This window comes from Syngnathoides biaculeatus, chromosome 4, assembly GCF_019802595.1.
Source record: "Syngnathoides biaculeatus isolate LvHL_M chromosome 4, ASM1980259v1, whole genome shotgun sequence".
NCBI lineage: Eukaryota > Metazoa > Chordata > Actinopteri > Syngnathiformes > Syngnathidae > Syngnathoides > Syngnathoides biaculeatus.
In genome coordinates, this window is record NC_084643.1 from 15,464,449 (window position 1) to 15,481,932 (window position 17,484).

A 17,484-nucleotide genomic window follows, 5' to 3' on the forward strand; every position below is an offset into this window, starting at 1 on the left:
AGGAACGATTTCTTATAAGAGTCACAGATGTAGTCTTCTTACTTTAGACCAGCTAAGAGTGCATAAACGCCCCACATTATGTCAAGCTTGTAAAGAGTGAGCTTTCCCGTACGCGGATCCCATTATTGACCAGTACAATGCCAACTGTGTAAAGGGAGCAGTTTAAAGTGACAATTAATTCATTTGTTCTTTGATTGGGGGTTCGGTCAGTATGTCCACGTGATTCTATCCTGAGACCAATGGGCAGATCGAACGTTTAAACCAGGAACTAGAGATAGGACTCAGGTATCTCACATTCCAGGACGTGCACACCTGAAGTGATAAATTAGTTTGATTCGGGTAGTCGCATAACTCTCCTCCTTCGCAGTCCATTGTCAGAAGCGTGGCCAGTCCAGTGCCCCATGCGCGGTTGCCTCCTGCAGCAGCTTCGTCACCTGCACCTCAGTCAGGATAATTAGACTATGTCTTTAAGATGTGCGTGTGTGTCTTGTGCTTCTTACACTGTTGCCTGTTTGGACTGCCTCCCTGTATACCAACCTTGGATCGAATAAGGACTCTCCCCAAACTGTACTTCCTCTTGTGAGTTGTGCATTCTGAGTCCAACCCCATGATCTGTTTGTGACAATTTCAGTCGACTCTCTACAACTACAATATCTTAATCTCTTCCGGAGAAGCTTTACATAAGGTTTAGGAATGCATTTATGGGAATTTATGACCACTTTTCCAGAAGTGTATTTGTGAGGTTACTCACTGACAATGGATGAGAAAGCCTGTTGAGCATTTTTTCTTTATTGAAATATAAGCAAGGTGTGACTGCTTTTGCTTCAAAGTACCTAGTTACTCTACATCAGAATATTGGCCCTAGGTCCTTCCTATTTTGAGGACATGATGGGGCATGATGATAACAAGAGGCCCTGTTGATGTGCGCAAGATCAAGTGGAATTGTGTTAAGCAACAGGAGAGCCTTTGTTTTTACGTGAGGCGCTGGATTTAAGATCATGTGAATTGTCAGTGTTCATCATTCCAGCCAGCTTGGACATCATTGTTCCATGACAAAAATGTGTCAACATTTTACGACAGGGTTCTGATAGTATTACACAAATTAAGTTTTCATTTGTTTCTCACAGTGATGAACACAGGATTGCATGAAATGTGTTATAACACTTATCTTTATATAGAAAAAAATAAGAGCATATGCGTGAAGTCACCACACCCTCCTCCATTCAGCTCTCGGCTTATTCCAATGTGTCCCTACTGAGGTTGGGTGAAATGGAAATATATTTGGGGATTTTCAAATGTACTGCCAACAAATCATGCGGCCGTGCTCCTTGCAGTGCAGTTTGGAATTGAGCTCAAGCCAAGCATAGAGACTGAATCACAGAGCTCGTGTGTGCTCAGTTATTTGGAAATCAGAAGGTATGACTCATAGGTCATTATCTCCTCAATATTGGTCTGGTTGTCAACCAGCGTTTACTGGTTCATTGCAGATTGATTTGTCAATTTCACAACACACTTTTTGACACAGAATTTTTATTCATGGAAACAGGTTCATGACATATATATGCTAAAAGCATTATGTTGCAAATTGTTTTTACTGTAATTAGTCATAAGCACATCTGAATCAACACAATTAAATATTACTGAAAGAGTACCATATAATGCTGGTAGAATTTGCCTAACAGCATTAAAGGTCCAATGTGTATCATTCAGAATGTATCCTAGTGGAATATGTTGCTCTTCATACACACAACTCGTCATCAATTGCTTTTCAGATTTCATCTAGAAGTAATTTTAACTGAAGAAGCAACAGCTGAAACTGAACATAAACAAAGTACTTGTATAATAAAGGTGCTCAATATTCAGTCATTATGTATATCCATACAGCAGATGAAGACACAAGTGGACACTGAAAAAAACGCAGAAAGCTTTTTCCTGATCCTGCTGGCCATGGTATACAGTACAAGCCAGTAGAATGTGGAGAATGGCAGTAAGCATCCTGTTGGTTAATAGTAATGTACATTATGCACAATGGTTACTTGAAGCTTATTGGTGCTTTATAAGACAAAGGATACAACTTATGTCAGTATAATGCAATGATATAATGCTATCAGCAAAGCTGGAAAAACATCTATACTAAATGTTCCACAGAAATGAGAAAAAAAGGTGCTAATAATAGTAAACATCATATGAAATCAGATACTAGAGAAGCATAGGAACAAATCCATACCCTTAGAAATGTGTACATGGTCATTTTTGCTTTTGCCAGTTTTATATTTAACACATGCCTCTAAGCACATCAAATGTTAAAACGCAGAAAGCATCATGGAGTGACTGGAACTACTGTACAATAAATGCAACAAAATTATGAACAAAGTGCTTAATAATCAGATGGACTTAAAAATAAAAGTTTGGTAAGCATTGCTCAGCTGTACAAGCAAAAACCATCTCATTTGTTGAATTAAATGGCACTAATCAACACAAGCAGCTTTGGCTTTGTGAAATGTTGGATTTCCATTCATATGAACAGAAATTTAAATCCTCTAAATAGATTCTGACTACACCTCATCTCTAAATTGACCTGAACGGACTGTACAGTTATTACGCTGACCCAGCTATTGACATTCACTTTTTGATTGGTACTGTTTAAAATGAGATCTCTGATTGAAAATGATTTTAACAGACTACACCCAAAAACCAAGACTATACACAATATCTTGGAGTCCGAAAACATTGCAAATCTGAAAGTATCTAAAACAGGAACATTGAAATATGTTTTTTCTCCGTTTTACATATGGTAATAACACATGTATGTTAAGTTTTCAAAATGGCAGAGAACAGAGTGGTTGTATTATTTATGCATATTACTCTTCTCCAGCACAATCAAAACACATATACCAAACCTTACACTCATACATATACTGATTAAGTATAAGAAAGAAAGAACAAGACCTCGGTGAAGATGCAATTTTCTGGAAGAAATGACAGCATCAAATTCTGCACTGGCATGGATATTACAATGGTTGCAGATGTTTTCGCAGGTCTGATTATTTTGACATTCTTATCGCTACGTGAAATGCAAATATACATTTTCATATTTTGGGGATGTATATATATTATTAGACTTGTATTGTACATCTTTAAACTGATTTGCCTCAAATTCATATAAAAAATGTGTATACTGTATTTTCTCAAAGCTGAGCATCTTTTAATTATTTTGGCAAAAAAAAAAACATTGAGCACAGTTGTTTTTATAGAGCTACAGTTGTTAACGAAAGCTTATTGAATTAACTAATTTATTTTTCTGTGGTGAGTTCTGCATCTTGGCTTCTCACTCTCCACCCTCCACTGTAGAGGTTTAGAGGCAGCTGAAAATAAGAAAATGGAATTTTTGCTATAAAATGCAAGCCTGGAAGTTCCTTTAAGTGCTTCATGTAGCAAATTCAATACAGACATTGGCAAATGAGTTGGCACCCTTCTAATAGTTCTTGATTGAATCTGAAACTAATGGGACTGGATCTTGCCAAACTGCATGTAGATAAGCTATGATGTTTCTACAATGTTTTTCAGAAGGTATAATCAAAACTGGATTTTTGGCCTGTCACATTATCTATTTTTACATGCACAAAAAATATACCAACTGTGAAATATGGATGAGACCGTTGCATCCTGTCATCAGTCTTATATCAGCCTGAACTACAATCAATCAAAACTACCAAAGGCATCTGGAGCGAAATGATCCCCACAATTTTGGGAAACTTGGTCTTAGGCACAAACCATGGATCTTCAAACAGGATAAACACCTAAAACGCAAAGCCGAAAACATTTAAAAATGGAGAAGACACCTTGTAAACCTAAAAAATCTCATTGAGAATTTTGGAAAATGATTGATTGCCTGAAAAGGAAGGACGGTTGATGATTCAAAAGCAATGGATGATTTTCATTAGTTACCTAAATTTGTCAATTTCAAGTTATGCCACTGACCAATATAGGTATGTCTTTCTTTTATAGAAGGGTCACAAAAATCTTGCCAATGTGTGTATGTTTTTTTTATACGATCTGTTCTTTAGCTACTCAATAGTTAGCCAGCCTGCTGACATTTTATGAACACATAATATATCTACACCAGCTTTGCTTGTTGACCTTAAACTCAACCTGTAAGATTAGGGCCGTAGTTTCTGTCCAGTCCACAGTGAGGTCATCTCTTCAAATAACATGCATTGATACTGGAGGTAATTGTACATCTCTGGTCTTCTTAGGACAAAGAAACCATAGAATATTGTGCACTTCTGGTCTATGACAGCAGACATGCTGTGAGCTTACTGTAGTTGTAAGTGCTCTCACTGGTCAACAAAGTTTAGCTGATAAGTGACTTGATGGCCATTGTCCCAGGCATACAAAACCTTCTCCTTTGGGTTATAATCAATTTGCGTTGTGAATGAGTACTCATTGGTAAAGAGCAGACGTGGGATCGCCTCTGTGTTGGTGTGGGTATCATAAGCATACCACACCTCTCCTTCCTTTTGGTTGTACACATTGACAGCATACAAGACACCACAGATGATGAAACAATTTCCATAAGAGTTCCTCTTGAGACCTGTTCGCCACGTTGTTTCCTTTTTCAAGGACAGATCCCCAGGATCGAGCTTACTAATGATGATGACTTCCTGTTGATTGTAGTCATAGTCCATGGAAGGATAGATCACCCACAGTCCACTTTCATCCACTGCAAAGTCAATATCAGAGTGACCTCTCCATTTCCACGGGGTAGTGTCCTCATAAACCACATCGTGCAACAGTGTCCAGGCAGCCACGTATCGCATCTTCAGGTCATACTTAATAATGTTCTTTGTGAAAGCTCTATTGTAGTAGAAGGCTCCATTATAAACCACGTGACCTGTGCCAATCCAATTGTAAGGAAGTTTGAAAAGGTTGCTCCAGCGGCCTACGGCATGGAAAATATTGCATTATTTTCTCATTACTATTTACAGTTTGTTACAAAAACAACACTTTACACAATAAGTGCAACTTTAAACCACAAGGCTTAAGCGGTAAATTCCTGGTACATACATGAAGTAAAATTGGCTTTTGGTGATGATAATAATATCCTTACAAGCTACAATAAACTAGTAAATATCGACAAAATATGGTTATAGAAGTATCAGATGACATGCTCACTGGATGCAGCATACACCAAAGGTGTTTTTCATATTACACACTATCGGTGGGTCAATAGTCTGACAGTTAGAAACATTTTGTCCATTTGCAAATTACACCAAAGTTCTTTGGAAATTGTTGTCCACTATGTTTGATATTAATGCACACCACATCAAACAAGTCAAATGGAAAAAAATTACAGGTTTTATTTAAACTATGTAACTGTTTCTGTGAAAACGCATGTAGGTTCAGGCATTGGTAATGAGGACTAATCTTTCTAAGAGGGGGATTTATAAGGTCCAGGTTCAATTTCAAAGGTTCAAGAAAATGTGGGAATGAATCAGTGAAAATATCAGAGCATATCATTTTCTAGACACATTCAATGCATGTGCACAAATTGATGAAATTGCAGGTACTCTACACTATGAAATATTTTGTGTTCACGCTGTATAGAATTTGGAGAGCTTCATTTAAAGTCAACTTGTTTAGGAAGTTCAAGATCCCTCTTCTTTGTGATCCATCCATCCATTTCCTTTTGCCGCTTATCCTCACGAGGGTCACGGGGAGTGCTAGAGCCTATCCCAGCTGTCAAAGGGCAGGAGGCGGGGTACATCCTGAACAGGTTGCCAGCCAATCGCAGGGCACATTGAGACAAACAGCTGCACTCACAATCACACCTAGGGGCAATTTAGAGTGTCCAATTAATGTTGCATGTTTTTGGGATGTGGGAGGAAACCAGAGTGCCCGGAGAAAACCCACGCAGGTACGGGGAGAATGTACAAACTCCACACAGGTTGGTCCGGGATTGAACCCGGGACCTCAGAACTGTGATGCCAACGCTTTACCAGCTGATCCACTGTTTCACATGTTTTTGTTATATTAATTAATATGGTCCACTGTTGTGTAGATGATGTTATCTTTATGGTGGCACTGACAATGTTTGTACAATACCAGATTGTGTACAGACACTGGTATCATGTGACACTGCCAACATTTATTTAATAATTCTCTTCTGAACCAACATATTGTGTCCCTCTGGTGTCATTTTCAAAATCACATCCTATCAGTCCTCTCAATCGTTGAACCTCAGGAAGTCTGACATAGATGTGATAATATAAAAAGACCAAGAGTGAAAAAAAACCCCACTGTTGTTGAACGCCCCAACCACCCACATCACACTGCTAATCCCTTCCTACTGGGCCTTGTTCAAAGGGAAGGCCAGAGCACATGTCAAAGAATAGCAGGCATCACTGTCACTCACTAAGATAGCTAGTCATCCGGACACAGCTGTGAGCTCACCTCACTACAGGATGCTTTGAATGGAAGTGAATTTACAAAGCCTATTGTCCAAATACATCTACATCAACAAGCCAAATCCTACGAAGCCAGATCATCCTATTATTTTTAAAGAGTAGAATCCAATTCCTTGGTTGATGACTGAGGAGAGGGGAAAGGAATACATTGAGACGTGACGTAGGGTAAAGTCAGAGGTGGCGAAAGCTAAACAAGAGGCATATGATGACATGTACACCAGATTGGATACGAAAGAGGGAGAAAAGGATCTCTCCAGGTTGGCCAGACAGAGGGATAGAGATGGGAAGGATGTGCATCAGGTAAGGCTGATTAAGGATAGAGATGGAAATGTGTTGACTGGTGCCAGTAGTGTGCTAAATAGATGGAAAGAATTGTTTGGGAAGTTGATGAATGAAGAAAATGAGAGAGAAGGAAGAGTAGAAGAGGTAAGTGTGAAGGACCAGGAAGTGGCAATGATTAGTCAGGGGGAAGTTAGAAACGCAAAAAAAGAGGATGGAAAGGCAGATGGTCCTGATGACGTACCTGTGGAGGTATGGACCCAATTTGGAGAGGTGGCTGTGGAGTTTTTGACCAATTTATTCAACAGAATACTGGTGATACAGGTGAGAAGATGCCTGAAGAATCGGGGAAAAGTATGCTAGTTCCCATTTTTAAGAACAAAAATGATTTTCAGAGGTGTGGGAACTATAGAGGGCCACACAATGAAATTATGGGAAAGATTAGTGGAGGCTAGACTCAGGACAGAAGTAAGTATACTCTATGCTGGGGCCCAGGACCCTGTCCAGGATAAGCGGTGTCGAAAATGGATGGGTGGGTGGATATATAATGGGGCTGTGAGACAATTAGGCAGAGACTGGGATACATGCATTTCTGGGTCACAGAAACCATATGCAATATGACTAGCGTTAGCCAGCAGACATGTCCATGCTGATATGGTGGCCATGTTACATGTGGCAACATTTTCAAGCAATGCATTGACATGGTGGCCATAATGGCAAGAGTTCTGTCTAGTGTGGCATCGAACTGCGCATGCCTTCTTCTTCTTCTTTCGGCTTGTCCCTTTCGGGGTCACCACAGCGTGTCATCTCAGATGAACGCACATATGTTTGGCACAATTTTTTACGCCGGATGCCCTTCCTGACGCAACCCTTCTCAGGGAGTGGAGGCCCCAGTGGGATACGAACCCACAACCCCTGTTTTTGTCCCACTTCAAAAGATGTTTCTGGAACCATGCTCCACTCTGGAATATGCTATTTTTGGTCCAGTAACATTTTGTTTTTCTAATCTAATCTAATCTTGACCTATTTGGAAATATGACTCAGAGTAATTCCCCACGATTCATAAAAACGATCAGCCTTGACTCGCCACTGCTAATTGTCAAAACCAAGCACCCCAATCTCATAGGTTTGGATAAATTAAAAAAAAAAACTTTCCAGACATTTTCAAGCTTTTACATTTATTTGCAATACCTTTGTACTGTTCTTGGCATTTTAGGCAGCAAAAACAGTACAAAACAATTATGTATTTTGTATGATACCGTAGTATGAGTGCATAAGGCTAAGATAAAGCTTGGATACCCTCTTCTCTAGAGTTGCCGTCTTGGTTGACATATATCTGCATCTCTGGATTGGCAGGGGTGATTGTGGTCCCCGAGTTCACTGAGCCTCCCTCAGCACAAACTTGATTTAAACAACTCTGTTCTATTTTGTGTCTACACTTAGTGGCAAGGTAGGAGAAGATATGGTTGGTTTGTCTGTCACCTGCTTGTATTTAACCAATACAGAACACGAGTTGGTAAGACAATGTCTTTCACTGCACCCCCACACCACCCACTTCAACCAAACAACTGTTATTCATACAGGAAGTGCCTCTCTCTCTCTCTCTTGATAGATAGATAGATAGATAGATAGATAGATAGATAGATAGATAGATACTTAGATAGATAGATAGATAGATAGATAGATAGATAGATAGATAGATAGATAGATAGATAGATAGATAGATAGATAGATTAGATAGATAGATAGATAGATAGATAGATAGATAGAAAACAAAATTATGTATGAATTTGAACATTTACATTATATTACTATATTTAGATATTATACATGTCATATTATTATACAAATAAGGAAAAAATTAGATAACACTGCCATAGCTTTTTGTAAACTTTGTACTGTTTGGTGAGTACCTGAAAAAAAAAAAAAATTACATCGATGTAATTCAAAAATACGAGTAATATCCATCCATACACCTAGCCAGCCATCCAACCAGGCAGCTACCCAGCCAGCCAGGCAAACATTTCTAAACCTCTTGGCCTCATTCGGGTCCCAGGAGAGCTGGAGCCAATTTCGTCTAACTTTACGCGACAGGGTTCACAGGTTTCAATTCTGGCTTTGACCCCACATTAAAATAACGTGCATCTTAATTGGCGATACTGTATGAGTAAATGTAAATGCTAATGGCCTGCAATTGCAACCAGTTAAAAGGTATAATCTGCCTCTCACCCAATTCCAGCTCACCTGTGATCTTAATGAGGACAAGCAAGATAGGGAAAGAATGGATGGCTCGTCTTTCAGATGGTCAGACACCTTAATATTAATTGTTCAGTTATCACACCCACATTCATGTTTTTCATGCGTAGATATTGTGATTAAATTGCTGGACAAGCACACCTTGTTTAAAGTTTTCCAGGTTGCGGAACTCCACCAGATTGTTGCCATAGTAATAGTTTGTGACGTAGATCTTCGAGTCTTTGGCCAATGGATCCTTCATCCAGGCTCCTTCATTGCGGCCATAACTGTGTTTCTTCTCCGGCTGCTCGATTGATGCAAGAGTCCCTTCGCAGTGAAGGATTTTCCCTGTGGAGAACATTCAGGTCTAACACCTGTGATTTCCTTCTGAACTCATGTTTAACAATAGTTTTGTTGCAACTATATATATTGCATATTTTTCCCAGTCAAAAGACACACATAGTATACAGTCCTAATAATCATTAAATGATGATAGACAGCAACAGTCTTCTTCCCTTTTCTTTGATGTCACTATGCAGACTGTCAAAACACAATACATTTCACAATATATTTAATTACCATATTGGAAATCTGTTTACTTTTTGATATTGACTTTTTTTTCATTATGTCCTCTCATGTTCTTTCACACGTATTCTGAGAAGTAGCCTAACAACCAATGAAAATAAGATAAGAGGAACATTAAAAACATAATAGTATATTTGCTTGTGCACCCACGTCACCTACATCATGTGACTGGCATTGCTGCCGGTCAAGCTAAGCATTGCTCAATGCTAAGTTGGTTGAAAACAACACGAAAATACGTCTTACAGCACGATGCTCAGTTTTGTCCAATACCGTAAAATATTTAGGAGGTGATAATAAATGAGGTACGTGGAAAAATGAGAGACACTTGGCATAGAGGACCCATATTTAATGCCGAAGTCGATATTTTCGCCGATAAGAAATTGGACTGTTAACCTGCTTCCGCTTGTCTTGGACAACTGGATATACACATGTATCTGGTGAGTAAGTCATCGAGATTTCCACGGAAGAGTTTCAAAGTATAGAAAAGTCTGGATGCATACAAATACTTCGTTGATGGGTCTGTTCTCAATAAAGAATAAATCCCACACAGTGATGGAGCCACTCAGATTTTTTCAATAAAAATACCAATATTTAAATAAATGATCCCTGGTTTTACACAAACTCGCATTCATTAATGATTGGAAGAAAAAAAAAGATAGCGAGTCGGCTCTTCTGTGTTGTGGGCACACGTTAAACTTCGGTAAACTTCTCCATGACAGACTTTTTTTTTTAATATGCATTGTTCTCAAATAAGTCCAATGCGTATTTAAGAAAAGAAAATTAACCACTGGGATAGGAAGCGTGTTGCGGCCTCATTTTAACCTACGTAAACCTCTGTGTGACTGACTGTTTATTTTCTTTTTTTAAAATACGCATTTGACTCATTTGAAAACAATGCATATTTGAAAAAAAAAAAAAAGTCTGTCGGGGAGAGGTTGACCGAAGTTTAATGTGTGGCACAACACGCTTCCGTGTACGTTGGAGACGAATCCCTGTGTTTTTGTTTTTTCAATACATTGTTCTCAAATGAGCCAACTTGGCATTATAAATACTTTTGGGGAATTTGAGATTGAAAAGAATAATTCCTACCTGAAATGAAGTTATTGCTACACAGTCATGTGTATTTTGTTGGGCACCATCCATCATGTTTAATTGCCAAAATCCATCGATCTTTTCTGGTCTTTTCATCTGGTATTCTATAGAATGACCTCTATTAATATCTGTCTCATCAGTTGAAACAACAAACAGCACAACAAGTCTCGGGCATTGTGAATTTCTGCTCCGGTTCAATGTCCCCCACACTGTCAAGCAGCTCTTTTTGACCAGAAATATGGCGCCGTGAAAATGGTGACATCACGTGCACGAGCTCTATACAGGTGTATCAGTTTGTTTTGGAGAGCCATTGCTTCACAAATGTTCGAGATACAAATACTCTGTGTCTCCTTCAAAATATCAAAACTTTAAAATACCTATCTGATGCTAAATATGTAACAAGTGGATGAAAGGTGATATCGAAGAGAGATTTCTTTGTTGAAATATAATTTGTGTTGAAAATTTTATTTTTTGGTTGGCCTAAAATTTGGTTTTGTTATTTTCATTATATTTATGTAATGACAGAAATATCACAGATTTTTTGGCAGCTTTCTTTACAACCTCTTTTTGGTTTTTGATATGCATAACAGTACTCATAATTTGGAACACTGGACTCATGTCATGGCTGTACATGTCATACATGTCTTGGATCATTCCAAGCTACTAGGGGATTTTCTTTTATACACCAAAAGACCTTCTCTTTTACTCCTTTTCTGACTACATTCTCGTGTTATTTATTGTATATCACTTGCCTATTTCTCATTTGACTTGACTGCTAAAACATTCATATAGTCTCTTTTCCTATTTTCATACAAGAACTAAACAGCATCAGACCCGTTGCTGTTTTGTTTCCAATTAAGCTACCTGAGAGGGTGAAAAAGGTTAAAAAAAATAGATTCAACATTTAATTTTGGTTGACCAGTATATAGTGCTCGTGCACATGATGTCACTGTTTGCCCGGCGCCATATTGTCGGTCAAACCTAGCTGTTCTGCACTGCGGGAGCTGAAGAAGAAGAGCAGATTTTTCAAATTGCCCGAGACCTGTTGTGCTATTGCTTGTCACAACAGACGAGACAAATATTCAAAGAGGTCATTCTATAGAATACCAGATGAAAAGACCAGAAAAGATCGATGGATTTTGGCAATTAAACATGATGGATGGTGCCCAACAAAATACATGGTGCCCGTCTGTCACAGAGCTTTACAGAGGTTAAATGTGGCCGCAATTGCTTCCCTGTACCTTCTGTGGAGACGACTCCGTCTTTTTTTTTTTCCCAATCATAGTTAATGAATGAGAGATTGTGTAAAACCAGGGGTCATTTATTTAAATATTGGTATTTGTATTGAAAAAATCTGAGTGGCTCCATTGCTATGTAGGATTTATTCTTGATTAAGAACAGATCCAGCAACGAAGTAGTTGTATGCATCAAGACTTTTATACGCTGTCAAACTCTTGCATGTAAATGTGGAAGACTTATTCACCAGATACATGTGCATATCCAGTTGTCCAGGACAAGCAGAAGCAAATTAACAATCAAATTTCTTATCGGCAGAAACATCGACTTTGGCATTAAATACGGATACTCCATGCCGAGTTTATCCAATTTTTCCACGTACCTTCGTTTATTTCCATCATCTAAATGTCTTATGGTATCGGACAAGACTCTGGGTGTTGTGCTATAAGACATATTTTCGTGTCATCTCCAAACGACTTAGCATTGAACAATGCTTTGCTAGACCGGCAATATGGCGACGTAAACAAAAGTGACGTGATTTTATGACGTAGGTGCACAAGCTCTATAGTATATTCAAGATGTAACCTGCTCTGTGGAGAGTGGATCGACTGTTGTTGTTGGCGTTGTCAAGCAGTAGCACAATAGTGGGAGCCGGCCTTTCTGCAGTTACTGTAGTTTGGCTGGTGATAGTCATAGTGGTTGACGCAATGGTAGGAGCTGTTGCAGCAGTCCTCATGGTGGTAGGTGTAATACTAGTTGGAAATGCACTGGGTGCGGTAGACTGTGCTACTGTAGCTTCGATGGTTTCAAGCACCATTTCAGCTCCGCCATCTTCAGACTGTGTTTCAGTGACATGATGGCGTGGGTAGGTTTTGGCTGGGTTGTCTGACATGGAATAAAAACGTTGGTTAGTTAGCTTTGGTGATATAATAATGTATGGACACTTACAAAATAGAATGGTAAGAATGATAAGATGTAATAACCCTTTTGAAATGTCATAGTTTTCAGAATACATTTGTCATGCAATGTGATCTAATCTTCATTTAGTCAAGAGTATTGACAAATATGATGGCTCTAAAAAATAAAGTGCATGTCTTTGTAGAAAACAATACAAAAAAAGTCAGTGTTTGTGGGAAAGTATGTGAACAATTATAATTAAAGTAGGAATGACCCCTGAATGATCCATATAAGTTGATTTTCTGTATTTTCTTGCTCAAGACAATTACGTTGGCAGTTGTTTTCAACAATATCGATAAATTTTGAGCCAACTATTAAATAACTAATTGAAAAGGGGGCTTTTAACTCCTTTTTCATTACCAAAATTGACCCCCTCCACCATGTATTGGGGTAACATCATTGACAGAAGTAGAGACTCAATTCATTGCATAGCAGATATGGAAAAAGCAATATATTATACAATTTAGTAACGGTATTTTGTCATATTTTATACATTGTTGCTGTCGGGTGGAATCTGTCCACCTCCAAAATGACAAATTTTACGGGACAAAATCCTGACCGGAGCTACTGCATAGCCCATGTGGAAAAAGGAATGTGCTATTTTATGAAGTGGCAGTATTCAACCATATTTTATATACAGTATCGTTGCTGTTTGGCGGAATTCTCTCATGTCCAAAGTGACAACTTTTCAGGAAATAAAAAATAATGACAGCTTGGTTGAGTTTCCAATCTGCTTTGTTCAAGTTGGTACTACACTTATATTGTTTTCATATGTCATTCCCCTCCTATTTGAACAACAGCTGTCTCACACGAACAGATAGAACCCCAAAATTATATTCAATCGCTAATTTAATATATGGAAAAATTGCCATTTTATTGGATTGTCATAGACTAAAATGATACAAACACAACGGTGAATGACATCCTTAAGCTTTTTCTCTTGAGAACGTCTATGGGGAGGAAAACGCTTACACAGCTGTCCATTTATTTTCTGTCCCGCTTATCCTCACATTGGTCGCTTTAGCCTAACCCAGCTATCTTCAGGCAAGAGGCGAAGTACACCTTGACCTGGCTGCCAACCAATCACAGGGTACATAGAAAGAAATAATCATTCACACTCACAGTCACACCTCAGGGCAATTTCGAGTCTCCATTTAATGCATGTTTTTGGGATATGGGAGGAAACTTGAGAAAACCCACACGGGCATGGGGAGATGCTCCACCATGCTGCTGCTTACACATCCATAAAATCAATAATACTGGGTCAATTGCTCTATTTACAGAGTTGTGAGTGGGCGTAATAGAGATGTCTGCATCAATTTTGGTGTTGATCGCAGTTTTGGGACCTTAAATGCCATTAAATTTGTGGCTTGGAGATTCTCTTCAGGTGTTTGCCTTTATGAGACACCCATGCCCACCCATGCATCGGACATATTTCAAATTTATTAGAGGGGTTTGTGATGGCATCAGTACAAAATTCAGCTGAAAAAACACACTTATGTATGTTGAAATGAATTTGCAATGAATGTCTTCTTTCCTTTTTTTAATTTAAATGATTTGCTATCATTGACGAAGTAAAAATCCAAACTTCCTTCCATCCATCCATTTTCTGAGCCGCTTATCCTCACAAGGGTTGCAGGAGTGCTGGAGGTTATCCCAACTGTCATCAGGCAGGTGGCAGGGTACACCCTGAACTGGTTGCCAGCCAGTCGCAGGCCACGTGGAGACAGACTCCAGTCACACTCACAATCGCATTTACGGACAATTTAGAGTCTCCAAATAATGCATGTTTTTGGGATGGGGGAAGATGGCACTTCCTCCATAGTTCTGGATTTACAAATAATGTTTTCTGAAAAATATCACCCCGAAATAGACAATTTTAGGCTTGTTTTCTAATGAAATGTTAAATTTTCAGACAGATTTTAGCTCGCCCATATTTTGGACATCTCAGCTTGTCACAGCCAGACTCTTCACTGAACTTCTCCATATTATGGAGTGTAATTATTTTGAAAGTCTGGGCTCCCTGTGCCTGCGTTGGTTTTTCCCCCAGGCACTCTGGTTTCGCTCACATCCCAAAAACATGCATTAATTTGGAACAGAGGAACAATCGTGAGACAGTCTTGATATTTGAACAGAGTAACATTAAAACAGTGTCATTTGTGGATTTGGGGTGAGGGGCCCAGGGGGAATCTGGTGAGAACAGGGAATAACTAACCAAGACAACAACATAGGAGAGGACAGAAAAGGCCAGAATATGGATGTGAGAAAATGAGCAAAGCAATGTTATTGATGAGTGGTGCGGTGAGTGGGATTTTTTTTTCAAGTGTTTAAACACCTATAAAAACCTGAAAGTTAAGATGTTGATATGTGATCCCAGCACAAATATTAAAATGTATAGTATAGTATAAATGTCCTTCTCGAGCTCATCTGGCTCATTTTTAGTGAAGTACAGAGGGCCTGGAAAAAGCGTCCCCAGCTGGATTTTGAACGATGCTGATCCCATTCGTGGGCGGCTATAATTTCTGGTCCTGATATAAATAGCATCACAAATTATAGCCTTTATTGCCCCTGAAATAAATAAACACCTCTCTCAAATGCATTCAAACAAACTGAGCATTATGATCCTCATTAAGGGTGTATTGATTACAGGAATGTTGGATAAAGCCATCCATCCATTTTCTTCACTGCTTATCCTCATGAGGGTCGCGGGGAGTCCTGGAGCCTATCCCAGCAATCAAGGGGCAGGAGGCGGGGTACACCCTGAACTGGTTGGCAGCCAATTGCAGGGCACATAGAGACAAACAGCCACACTCACAATCACACCTAGGGGCATTTTAGAGTGTCCAATTAATGTTGCATGGTTTGAGGATGTGGGAGGAAACTGGAGTGCCCGGAGAATAACCATGCAGACATGGGGAGAACATGCAAACTCCAAACAGGCAGGTCCGGGATTGAACCCTGGACCTCAGAACTGTTAGGTCAACACTTTACCAGCTGCGTCACTGTGCCACCCTGGATAAATATATCCATCCATCCATCCATCCATCCATCCATCCATCCATCCATCCATCCATCCATCCATCCTTTTTCTTAGCCGCTTATCCTCACAAGGGTTGCAGGGTGTGCTGGAGCCCATCCCATCTGTCAACGGGCAGGAGGCGGGGTACGCCCTAACCTGGTTGCCAGCCAATCGCAGGGCACATAGAGACAAACAGCCGCACTCACAATCACACAAGGGGGAATTTTGAGTCTCCAATTAATGTTGCATGTTTTTGGGATGTGGGAGTGCCCGGAGAAAACTCCACATAGGTGGGTCCGGGATTGAAGCCAGGACCTCAGAACTGTGAGGACATTGCTTTACCAGCTGATCCACAGTGCCGCAGATAAATATATTCTTACATAATACTGATACAATCCATATTTTACTAATGCAACCGCTTCACTTATTGTAATTCTTTTATATAATATGAAGTGTAATTCAGCCTTATTTTTTTTTACACATTCCAATCTATTCTGACGAATAGATGTTCTTTATACGGCGATAATGACTTATAAAGGAGCTAAAAACTTCCTCCAACAATGACCCTGAGAAAATGCTGACATCCAGCTGTTGTGGTGGAACTGTGGTCATCAACAGTCACATTTGGAAATACTTAGCCACTCTCAGCGAAAATGTGAGTGTTTTAAATCGCCTCTGTGGCACTAAGGTTCTTCAACCTTCCAAGGACAAATAAAGATATTCTTTTACAATATTGTCCTGTTTTGTTGTTCAGGGTTATGGATATCAAGCTAAAGTTTTTACTGATTTGACAGGGATTGGGTTTGAGCCTTGCATACATGGCAGAACACCCGGCCTGACAGCATCATGTGCGTGTGCCCTAGGCAAACTCAGTATACCGATTCACTCAACTAAACTTAAAGAGGATTGGAAGGAGTCAGAAATTGTTTTCCCTGCATTGGTGAGGGTGCCCACATAATGTTGTGAAGAGGAAAGTTGAGGCATGTCATGGCCATGGCAGCACTCCAGTGACACAACATTCCATTGCTCCATACATTTGAAGAGTTTGTTTTCAAAACAAGACATAGGCATTTTTTTTCAGATTTACGAAACTCGCGCCAAAATTATCCATTCGGAGCTGGATAATTTTGGCGCGAGTTTCGTAAATCTGAAAAAAAAAATGCCTATGTCTCCTTTTGAAAACAAACTCTTCATTTGGTCAATCAAAGATTTGGATATCTCTGAAATCACAGTTGAAATTCAAACCTGCAGTCTCAAAGAGTTAGAAAAACTGGGATCATTGCATGTAAAGCATGGATGGTGTAATGCGTTGCAGTTCAGTTTACTTCCATCAATCTTCTATCATTTTTCCGGGTCAGGTCGCGGGGGCAGTAGCTTTGACAGGGATACCCAGACTTCCCTTTCCCCAGCCACTTCAACCAGCTCTTACACATGAATTCCAAGGCGTACCCTGGCCAGCTGAGAGACAGGGACGTGTCCGGAACACCTCACCAGGGAGGCGTCAGGGAGCCCTCCAGATCAGATCCCCCAGCCACCTCATCTGGCTTCTGGGGATGAAACTCATTTCAGTCACTGGTCTCCGGGATCTTGTTCTTTCGGTCACTACCCACAGTG

General features: G+C 39.6%; 1 protein-coding gene across 4 annotated transcripts in view; it reads right to left on the minus strand.

The window, feature by feature from the left end:
• The window catches only part of olfml2a (olfactomedin-like 2A), a 55,769-nt gene that overhangs the window by 10,247 nt on the left and 28,038 nt on the right, over window positions 1–17,484 (minus strand). For 2 of the 4 annotated variants that reach the window (XM_061818427.1, XM_061818430.1), the window contains 3 exons: window positions 12,480–12,779; window positions 9,144–9,329; window positions 1,547–4,942 (listed from right to left, as the gene is read on the minus strand). In XM_061818427.1, coding sequence (XP_061674411.1) covers window positions 4,338–4,942; window positions 9,144–9,329; window positions 12,480–12,779 — 1,091 coding nt within the window. In that variant the 3' untranslated portion in view covers window positions 1,547–4,337. Of the gene's footprint in view, window positions 1–1,546; window positions 4,943–9,143; window positions 9,330–12,479; window positions 12,780–17,484 lie in introns of those variants that run through there. The other 2 variants (XM_061818428.1, XM_061818429.1) reach the window with 1 other exon arrangement.